General features: G+C 33.4%; 2 protein-coding genes across 2 annotated transcripts; both read right to left on the bottom strand.

Moving 5' to 3' along the window:
• Window positions 1–332: 332 nt before the first annotated feature.
• Window positions 333–2,640, bottom strand: LOC132739719 (uncharacterized). The gene is made up of 3 exons (XM_060727507.1): window positions 1,972–2,640; window positions 1,267–1,492; window positions 333–613 (listed from the first exon to the last, which is right to left on the bottom strand). The coding sequence occupies exons 1-3, from the start codon at window positions 2,142–2,144 to the stop codon at window positions 413–415; spliced, it is 600 nt and encodes a 199-aa protein (XP_060583490.1). The 5' UTR covers window positions 2,145–2,640; the 3' UTR covers window positions 333–412.
• Window positions 2,641–4,749: 2,109 nt separating this feature from the next.
• On the bottom strand, window positions 4,750–11,399 carry LOC132739725 (uncharacterized; the record flags this gene model as incomplete). Its single annotated transcript, XM_060727512.1, is given in 3 exon segments — window positions 4,750–6,035; window positions 9,070–9,316; window positions 11,296–11,399. Coding segments are annotated over 3 exon segments (1,221 nt in total). The 3' UTR covers window positions 4,750–5,151.
• Window positions 11,400–11,617: the final 218 nt, after the last annotated feature.

Genomic DNA, 11,617 nt, shown 5'->3' with positions numbered 1-11,617 from the left:
AGTTTTGAACATCATAATTTATTGACACACGGAAATTCAAACAACCATGCTTAAATGAGTTGGCGACATTCAATAACTATCTATAACTACACATAAATGTTTTAATTTAATTTCAAAAAAAAATTAACCATGGTTAAGTCACAAAACATATGTTGGACAAATAGGTCTGGCGCCTGTAAACTATTTTTGGACATAATTTTTCCTGATTTATCTTATGTGTTCACTTTTAACACTGATATTGGATGAGTGCCAGTGGTGAGGAGACAGTAGGATTCTGCAACATGAAATAGTCAGAATCGCCTAGCTACACCTTATTTGATCACCTGAAAGCATTAGCGTGTACAAATAGTTCATGATGTTTATCAATTATATGCACATCCACTAGAATATTGTTTTAATCCACTTCAAGAAGTTAGTCTAATTTTTCTTCCGCTGTATGTTGTTGGTGGTCCTTCTGTTGTTTAACCTCTTCTGGGCTAAGTTCTTCCTGCATACCTTCCCTCATATGATAAAACACGATGGTAAGAAATTTTATCCATGTATCCTGCAAGTCATCAGACCATTTTCCCTCAATATAAGGTTTCATTGCACTCAGAAAATGTGGTAGTATTATCTGAAAAATATATTTTTAATTTATAACTAATGTTTTGAACACTTACGTGCTTTGTTTTAATAAGACAGAGGGATACAATATTGACTTTATTAAATGCTTTGTAAAACAAATACTAAGTTAATATAAATACCTATTCTTAAGCGCGTTCTACTGGTACGTAGAATGACGTTTAATAAAACGATATAAAATAACGTGATAATGTAGTAGTGAAACGAATTTACATTTTGTTTTCAGCTCTGAAAAATGAGAAATAGAATAGATTGAATATCGTTCGGTGAATAATTGTATTATGTATCAAAGTGGCACATATTTTGACGTCACATTGAAATGTTGACATAACTTTTATAAAAAAAAACTGAGATCAAGAAAAGGTATTAAAATAATAAATTGTTTATGAAAGTTCCGTCATATTGCAGTTATATAAACTATACCACTTTAAATAGGGCTTTAAATACATTGACAGAGAACATAACGAGTCATTTTACAATGTACATGAAATTTGAAAATACTTTGCGCATTACAGTAGTTATTTAGCGCTTACGTCAACATGGCCTTAATTATGAAGTCAGAACAGGAATTTGCAGAATTAAATCTAATCATGCTATATATATAATTATATATTTAATCGTATTTAATTCAATTTGTCATTTTACCTGGATATCATCTGGTTTTACATTGTATACTGTGTGAAGATGCCCGACTTCCCGAAGTATTTGTATCATGCTTGATGGCTGGTTAATATATGTGATACATTTATCAATGGTTGCCATCACTCGTAGTGCATGTTGTTGTAACAAACCTGATTCCTGCAACGTATATAGATCCTTTCCTTTAAATTTTGAAAATGTCTTTATCAACTCCGGTCTACTCTCAAACATACTGAAAATTGATTCAGACAGGTAAAATCTAATTATGTATCTCTCCGTTCATAACCTCATACTAAGAGATTACCTTTGCTTGACCTTATAAAATAATTTACAGACAATATGATACAAGCTCTTACAGTAATAGTATTTTACAATATACTATATAGTATTACTAATAGTAATTTACTATATAACTCTTGAGGGCATCTGCCGTAGGTAGTGGAAATATGAGTCTCAGCTCAACAAAAGTCTATTAAATATATTTCCATATATTTTCATTCAATTTTGAACCATTGTTAAAATCCCCCTTTACCTATTTTTATGTGGTGTATGTATACTCATGTCGGCACATTTCTATTATTAGATGACAGGCATTTTACTTTAGGTAGATGATTTTTAAATAGTTATAATATCAAGAACAGAAATTAATTTTATGCAACGGTGCATATGTCATTTAAAGGTTATTATAATTATGAAATTATATATACATACCTAGAATAAGTTTTAACTCCAATATTAGCTATATGAAGCTTCAATGTTTGCCAGTTGTCTTGTATTACATTTGTCTGTTCATCCGACATTTGAGGAATATGAGTTGCAGTGTCATTATTCCTGTCTGTATTTGGATAGTGAGAATTTTCTATCGTACTAACTGTACATCCCATTGTAAGAACATTTCATTTCAGTTTTAATCGCATAATATCACAATTTAAAAAAAACAGTATTCACATTTAAGTTCCGCCTTTTTGTTTAATACACAAAGTGTTTAAGATTTTACTATGTGTAAAGATTTATGAATCTTACCTAAATTTTATCACGTACTCACCTATATCTTCCATGGAAATTGTGTAAATGAGACAAGCAAATTTCTCTATCCATGTAATGAGACAAAAACTCCGAGATATAATCGATTGATGTTTCCCTTTAACGTTTGGTGTCTCTTCCTTTGACAAATTGTATTTGATCACATCTTCAGCAATATTATTGACGAGTTACGGGAAAATCATATAAAATTAATTTAGAAAGAGCGTGTTTATGGACTATTAATGTCAAGAAATCAGTTATTAAACTAATCTGTCTGCTTAAAGACAATAACGATTATAACCGTTACACTCTTCAGATGATAAACTATTTTATTTCTTCATAGAATACGAACATTGAAATAGCCAATCATTGTATTTTCCGCAAGATAGATTAATATTGGAAAATTAAACAATCACAAGTTCGAGGTGAGATAACCTTAAAGTTTTATGATCCTGAGGCTCATCCTTAAAAACGTTTATTCAAGATTACTTCATAGTCCATTATAACTCATTTGAAGGTAATTTTAATTCATATTATGATGAAGAATGTCTAATATCTCTACTTAAGTATATTCACATTTTCAATAATAGATTATTCTGTTTTTGTAGTTTTTGCACATTTTTTGTCGTTTTAAATGCATAATTTAATATAGTACATGCAAGTTCAATTATAGTTGAATTAAGTTTATTTAGCACCACTCCACTCCATGTTGTCATCTTATTGACGTAAGTACGATGGCATAAAAGTGACATTTGCAAATTTATTTTTTGTCTAGTTTTTGATACTTATTTTTACTTTTTTTTGTTTTTCGTACATATTTTTTTAGTTTTGCAAACATATTTTTTTTTAGTTTTGATTACATTTTTTTTTTAAGTTTTGCATACATATTTTATTTTAGTTTTGATAACATAATTTTTGTTAGTTTTGCATACATATTCTTTTTTAGTTTTGCATACATATTTTATTTTTGTTTTTCGTACATATTTTAGCCAATCAAAACTGTCTTCACATCTCATATATAACAGCCCATAGTTGAGAATAAAATACGGTTACAATAGTAGCACAGTTTGGAATCGGCCTAGTCGTTTTCGGCCGGGCAAGTTTGGTTTCGGCCGAAAGGCCGATCCTTTTCGGTCCACTTTTTAAATTATAATTATGTATTTTACATAATTATTGTTTTTTATTATTATTATATACTATTATATTAGTGTCTATTTGGAAAAGGCTGTTGATTGGTGATCAGTTATTATTCCATTAATATGCACCAATCAACCCCACACCCTGAGAATAGCGGGGGCCGGGGGGTCATTGACTTTAAACCAAGCCGACCTCTGGTACAATATTCGCCCTGCGGTGATACTCAGATAATAACATCCCTGTCTTATGCCCCGGAACAGCGCAACGTCAAAAAACGATTTTTTTAACCCGCACTCCCCCGGGGCGAGGGAGGTGGTTAAAATGACTGGTGCATTACAATAATGCACAATAAAAGATCTAAATAGGTCCTTATAATCCCACTGGTTTAGAAAAAATGCTTACAGCTTTGAAGGATTTTTATGAAACTTGGATCAATTGTTTAGCACATCCAGATAATGTGCAGAACTAATATGCCAGGTTTGCCGGCTCAAGGTCGGGGTCACACATACAGGTCAAAGAATTGTGACTTGGGTTTCATGCCCGCAACTTATCTCCTAAACCCCATGAAGGATTTTCATGCACCTTAAGTCAAACGTTAACCACATCGAGACCGCGGACTATATAAATATATATATATACTAAAAACTGTTGGTTTTTTTTGTTCTTTTTTTTATGCCTCCAAAAATGAAAATCTTGGTATTTGCAAATGGCGTTTGCAAATGGAATACTGTAATTTACAGATAGCATGGTGTTTTACAAATGGCGTAACTATCCAAACCTCTACTTTGCAAATGGCGTCATGTAAAAATATGTACAAGAAATGTACGAAAACTAAAATAAAATATGTTTGCAAAACTAATAAAAAAATATGTATGCAGAACAAAAATAATATGTATTCAAAACTAAAATAAAATATGTATGCAAAACCTAAAAAAATATGTATGCAAAACAAAAAAAGAACCAAAAATGTACGAAAAACAAAAAATTAAGTATCAAAAACAAAAACAAAATTGCAAATGTCACTTTTATGCCACCGTATGTAAGGTAATTAGATTTGTTTATTCTTAATATGAAAGAGTATGCTCTTGAAGTGACATGATTTAGATGACAATGCCATACTTTAGGTTTTTGTGACATGTAATTGCAAAACACTTGTTATATACAATTTATTTTATTGTTTACGTATATAAAGCAAAACTTGAATATAAGCTTAACAATATAACTTCCTTGAAGTGAAGCATCCTATCCTCCCCACCCCATGCCCCCACCACGTTTTTTTTTAAACGATGACAATAAGTAGTATGAACTCTTCAGAGTAGTAGAACTCTTTGTTGCAATATAAACTTTTTCTTAACCTGTCAAGGATGAAGTTAATGTTTGTCTTGTTACGAAATATTGCCCCTAACCGCTGTGGGTAGGCACGTGAGAAAGCAATCATATATGCTAAATTGCCCAGAAACCGCTGTGGGAGGGCACTTGAGGAAACTATCATATATGCTTAATTGTCCCTAACCGCTGTGGGTGGGCACGTGAGGAAAGCTATCATATATGCTTAATTGCCCCCGAACCGCTGTGAGAGGGCACGTGAGGAAGCTATCATATATGCTAAATTTTCCCTAACCGCTGTGAGAGGGCACGCGAGGAAGCTATCATATATGCTAGATATCAATAATAAATCACACTTATATTTGTTGGAAATACATACACGTATCGCTTGAAAATTTAAAATCATCATTGTGTTAATTTCTTCATATCCATATGTTCCAAAGTTTTCTGAAGCATTGCGTTATTTGTTGCTGCAAGAGGCATGATCGATTCAAGGAAAGATTTTGGATTAAAATCAGTAGGTGGGTTAAACGGCAATCTGTATGTTTCTGCTTTCTTTCCAAGATGATAGTGCTTTTTCGCAAGTTCAATATTTTTCAAATGACATGCGTAGATATAACCCATTACATAATGAACGTTCGGAAATTTTTCATCACATTTTGGCGCCATATCCAGATATTTATTACAAAACTGTAAGGCCTTTTCGGGATCTTTATTTTTGTAGTGAAAGGCAACGCTGTATATCGCGGCTATATTTGTCTCATCTAAAGCATAACATTTCTCAAATGCATCCAAGGCTCGTTCATATTGGTCTGTTGTTGTATATCTCGCACCCAACACGTAATACGAGTCAATAAGGATTCGTTTGGCTGTGTCCTGATTTTTAGCGTATGGCTGTAATTTATGAACAAATATTTCAAGTGCTCGTATTGTTTCCTTGCAGTGTTCATAGTCAGACAACGTTTGCGTCTTCCAACCGACAATAGCTTTCACATGAATATATTCCACCAAAATATCATTTGGTCTCAATTTTAGATAATCTTCTACCCAATCTGTGAACGATGGGGGCAAAGGAAACTGCTGGCGCATATACTGTGCAATCATGTATCCCTCAATGAAGTGGTGTAGTCCAGGTTGTAAAAAATCACAGTCACTCTGCAGAAGAACTCTTGGTTTAGAGTAACTCCATAATATGCTAAATGCATACATGTAATGGTTCAGTGCTTCCATTGTATACTTGGCTGTAGGCGAGTTCGGATATTGTAATAGAAGTTCCGGTGTAACAAATCCTGAATAAAACAAGAGGGCCATGATGGCCCTGGATCGCTTACCTGACACAACCGCATCCAAGCAATGTCTTAAACAAGAATCATGGCCAAGTTTGATGACAACATAGTCAAACATGTGTCCTCTAGTGTGTTATAAGGATTTTTCCATATTTGGGCAATGTGACCTAATTTTTGACCGGACACGTGCACGACCCATATTCAAACTTGACCTAGAAATCATCAAAACAACCTTCCTGGCCAATTTCCAGGAAATTTGGATCAAAACTGCAGCCACTAGAGTGTTAAAAATATTTTTCTATTTTTAGGTCCTGTGGCCTAGTTTTTGACTGGACATAGGACCTGAGATGACCCATCTTCGAACTTGACCTAGAAATCATCAAAACAACCTTCCTGACAAATTTCCAGAATGTTTGGATGAAAACTGAAGCCACTAGAGTGTTAACAAGCTTTTTCTATATTTAGCTCCTGTGACGTAGTTTTTGACCGGAGATGACCCAACTTCGAACTTAACTTAGATATCATCTAAACAACCTTCCTGACAAATTTCCAGAATATTTGGATGAAAACTGCAGCCCCTAGAGTGTTAACAAGCTTTTTCTATTTTTAGCTCCTGTGACCTAGTTTTTGACCGGAGATGACCCATCTTCGAACTTGACCTAGATACCATCAAAACAACCTTCCTGACAAATTTCCAGAATATTTGGATAAAAACTGCAGACTCTAGAGTGTTAACAAGCTTTTTCTATTTTTAGCTTCTGTGACCTAGTTTATGACCCGAGATAATCCATCTTCGAACTCGATCTGTATTTCATTGAGACAAACATTCTGACAAAGTCAGTCTATACGAAAGTCAATTTTTTTTTCAGGCCACAAGGACCGAGACCCTTAGGTTTATTTCCGGCCCGGATGATATTTTTCCGGCCCAGACATTTCAAGCATTATTTTATAATAACTCAGTTGAATGTAAAAATGATCGTCTTTCTTCAAAATAAGTGTGACAATCATTAGTGTGACCATCATATAGAAACACAAGAAGATGCTGACCATATGAAATAACTTAAGCAGGGTTCTCACTAGAATTTTCAAAGTAGGAATTCTGGGACTCCCAAGCACAAAAATGTAGGACTTCCAGATCACTTTGAATATGTTAAGCCATCTTTGCTGCACTTATGCAGTTGCAATTATGATGTATATGAGCAGAGTAAGGGGTTGGGGTCAGTTGGAGTTTGAACAGAGAAAAAGCTTATTCAGGAAAATGGTAATATGTCCCAACACTGTACCATAAAAGTGATTGAAAAGATTTGAAATATAATTTCAAAAACCCTTCATCATCAGACCATTATGCTCTTTTCTTCCAGATTCACTCCACTCCCCCCCCCCCCCCCATAAGAAAATATTCATTGTATGTGACAAACATGTATACAGGTAAATACCTCCATTTCAACTAAAGTAAACAATATCTTTAGTAATTTTAATTCCTAAACTACATTTTAAGTGTTATGACACACATTTTTACAAAACATATCTTCCTTTTGATTACGATTTTTGAATTATAAAAAGCGGCATCGCGAAAATATGTGACAATTGAAAATGTGTCTGTTTCCTGCAGAAACATTCACAAATCTACCTGTTGTTGATTTTGATTATATTAAATTAAATATTTTTTCATTATTTTAAGATTGTTACTCATCGGCCATTTCAACAGGCATCGTATAACAAAATTTTCAAATTTGTATTTTACGGCAAAATTTACCGTTGTTGATGAAACTTTTTGAAGACAGAGTTGACTGGTATTCCTATTTGACATGTCTACAAAATAGAGTTAAGGTTGGTCAATATCTTATTTAATAAATTCTTTGCATCACAGGGTACTTGTTATCAATCAGGTCATTAATATTTTTAACTTTTTGAAATTTTATTCGGACATGAGGACTGACGGAAAGGAAATTTATCTCGGACCGCATGATTTTTATTCGGCCAGGACCGAGGACCGACGGACTTTCGCACAGACTGCAAAGTTTGATGATGATCCAATCAAAACTGTGACTGCTAGACTGTTAACAATCCAATTGTTAGAGTGTTAACAAGCTTTTTCTATTTTTAGCTCCTGTGACCTAGTTTTTGAGCGGAGATGACCCATCTTCGAACTTGACCTAGATATCATCAAAACAACCTTCCTGACAAATTTCCAGAATATTTGGATAAAAACTGCAGCCTCTAGAGTGTTAACAAGCTTTTTCTATTTTTAGCTCCTGTGACCTAGTTTTAGACCCGAGATAACCCATCTTCGAAGTCGATCTGTATTTCATTGAGACAAACATTCTGACAAAGTTTGATGATGATCCAATCAAAACTGTGACTGCTAGACTGTTAACAACCCAATTGTTAGTGTTAACAAGCTTTTTCTATTTTTAGCTCCTGTGACCTAGTTTTTAACCGGAGATAACCCATCTTCAAACTTGACCTAGATATCATCAAAACAACCTTCCTGACAAATTTCCAGAATATTCGGATGAAAACTGCAGCCTCTAGAGTGTTAACAAGCTTTTTCTATTTTTAGCTCCTGTGACCTAGTTTTTGACCCGAGATAACCCATCTTCGAAGTCGATCTGTATTTCATTGAGACAAACATTCTGACAAAGTTTGATGATGATCCGATCAAAACTGTGACTGCTAGACTGTTAACAACCCAATTGTTGACGACGCACGACGACGGACGCCGGACATAGCCCCATCACTATACCTCACCATGACCACTTCGTGGTCAGGTGAGCTAAAAAGTAATTAAAAACTAAGGCTTTACATGAAAAGTATGGTAAAATTTAAACGATTTATGAAATTACGCGAACGACAATAGTGATATTTGAAGATTTTGTACAACTGTATTCTGAAGAAAAAATATCTGCATAAAAGGTAGTCAAAAGCGTTTTACGTCACTCTTTAGTAACGTTTCGAGACGATTTATATACATATATCGAAATGAAATTCATGCAATCCCCCGCCCCCAATATTTGAGTAAATTAATAAGTTTTACCTCTCTCATTTTTAAGAACAAAAGAAGAGTCTTGTGCATGCTTCAATCTGTCTTCAGACATCTTGTCCATATATTGAAACACCTGTCTCAACTCGGGTTTTTCATTAATCAATTTTTCTTTCATTTTTCTCACGGTTTCTGCATCTGGAATGTCGTCTTTCTCGTTCGCTTCTAAATCTTCATGTACCCGAACCTGAGTAGCCTGTTTATTTTCTGATAAATGCGTTTTCTTTTTCTTCGGCATGGTCTAAATTTGAAAATATTTCTACAGTTAATAACACTCCTATTGTGGTTGGTCGTGTGAATAGGTAGGGGTTCCTGAACAGGTGAAATATGTTAATTTTCTTACAACTTGGGTATGGTCAAAAATAAAATACCATGTGACTTAAGTTAGAAGAAACTATCTGTTTATCTATATACATTATGTAACACAATAACATAAGCTTCGAGCCATTTACCAACATACTACTAGAATATTCTTGAAAGAGAACGTAAAATGTCATGATAATATTCCATATCATATTAAAAGACAAATATACGTAGCAGTCAGACAGCCTTTTATTATGAGTTGACCAAGATAATAGAATTTTGTAATCAATTGTTTCATATCATTTATTTATAAAATTGTGTGCATGGTTAAAACTACATTTTCCTTCATGCTCTACCAGATGATTTACAAGCATTGATGTAGTTAAGAAACAGTTCATAAGTAGTTATTTTAAGCATTTTATGCAGTTAAATGGGGAATAATGCTCGCATATATTATTAAAATGAGTCTTTTGAGTTTTTGACTGTCATTTTTAAAATAGTAGTTCACAAGCACTTTTTATGAGAAACAAAACTGCTTCTTAAGAAAACACTGTTGCCGAACTGTTAAAAAATACTTTCAGTCAAAGGCAATATTTCTGTAATTTTACTGTATCCAGGCCATAATCATTTTTCATCAGAATTATACATTTTGTATATTTTATAGAAAAGATCGCAATGAAGCCTAACGCCAAAATTGTGCATATATAGAATCTAATTGTACACCAACATAGTCTAATGCCATTTACGTTGTATTATTGTTACTCCAATGAAAATAACTAAAAATAAATTAATATATAAATAAAGAAATAACATAATGTTCCCTTTATAAACACCAGTATATTCATCGTTCATTCACTATAACACTACATATAATAATCACGATTACCAGTTTAATAACAGTTTGTACCCACCACATTTCATATCTACAATGTATTGTTCAAACTTTAAATCTTACTATCGCTTATATAATAAACATATTAAGAGATGAGCCGATTCATCGATTTAAGTCTCGTTCATTTTTTTCTTCAAATGTTATTTTAAGAAGTGTACAACAATTTAAATGTTCATGTTTACCAGACTTCATGTTATATTGTGTAAACCCTAACTGGATTCTCACCCAAGTCAATCTCATTTAAAATCAGATCACCGTTTTCGCTCCGTTACTCTGCGAAGGGCAGTTGAGTGCATTTAGGATGTGATTTTAATTAGATTGAATCATATGTATGCTTGAATTAATTCATGGTTTTTATGAATGCGTTGTGTGCTGATGACGTCACTTCGCTGGTTATGAATGATATCAAAAACATTAACGTAGTGTTAAATATTAAATGACTGTTTGTAAGATGATATTTTATCATGACCATGAAGAGAAAACAAAATACATCATTATTGTTACTTACGGTCCTATGCATGTATATCGATTTTATCAGGTGGCGTACATGAAAAATAACAGCTTCTGCATTTCGCCTTTTTGCAACTTTACACCCAATATATTTTCTTTTTGTAGTATAAGAACATACTAAAAGAGTCATATTAGAATAGTTTTGCCGACTCAGGTTAATCAAACCTTTTAAAATTGTTCAGTTTTATACAGTGTTGAGAATTGAGTACCGCTCAAGCCGGTGCTAGGGGGCGTGAGGGATGTTGCACTTATTCATTATCCCTCATGTACAGACTCAATCAAACCGAGTCTGCAATTCTTATGTTATTTTGTTGTGATTAATGCTTCCGAGGGATCACTTTGTTTCCAGAATTTTTTACATTCTTCAGAGATTTAGTGATTGTCTGGTTAACAAGAATTAGTGAATAAATAATTATTATAGAAATACAAGCATGTTCAACTCAAATGTACGTTGTATGAATGTATACATAATTGTATTAAAGTCACAAAATGATAAACATAACACGGTATATTACCTTTTTATCGAACGATCCTTCTTTCGTTTTAGAAACTAAGGTTGGTTTCGATTCGTCAACACTAGTATCTATGTAGTCACGTTCGTTCATTTCAGTTGTGAATGAACGTTAAAGCGAAAGTCTATACAGATTTCATGCCCCTTGTCTATACAAATTTATCTGCCGTAAACCGTCTGACAGAACGATTTTCAGCAAAACATCAGGAAAATGGCCGCCAGCCGATGTTTTCAACTAGACGAGTATGAAAGGGAATACAGTGTTAGATATCATCGAGGATATGTGACCAAAGGGTTTCAGAAGTCTTGGTGTGGTTATTTTGTTA

This window comes from Ruditapes philippinarum, unplaced genomic scaffold (assembly GCF_026571515.1).
Source record: "Ruditapes philippinarum isolate M1 unplaced genomic scaffold, ASM2657151v2 ctg781_1_1_1_1, whole genome shotgun sequence".
NCBI lineage: Eukaryota > Metazoa > Mollusca > Bivalvia > Venerida > Veneridae > Ruditapes > Ruditapes philippinarum.
The sequence above is the reverse complement of the archived record's forward strand: the minus strand, read 5'-3'. Positions and strand labels throughout refer to the sequence as shown.

What these genes read in the sequence shown, in the direction of transcription:
- LOC132739719 (XM_060727507.1), bottom strand. Translation starts at nt 2,144, where the DNA reads ATGGGATGTACAGTTAGTACGATAGAAAATTCTCACTATCCAAATACA. An exon ending in GGAGTTAAAACTTATTCTAG is followed by an intron (nt 1,493 to 1,971) that starts GTATGTATATAT and finishes ATCAATTTTCAG; the next exon opens with TATGTTTGAGAGTAGACCGG. An exon ending in TAAAACCAGATGATATCCAG is followed by an intron (nt 614 to 1,266) that starts GTAAAATGACAA and finishes TATATTTTTCAG; the next exon opens with ATAATACTACCACATTTTCT.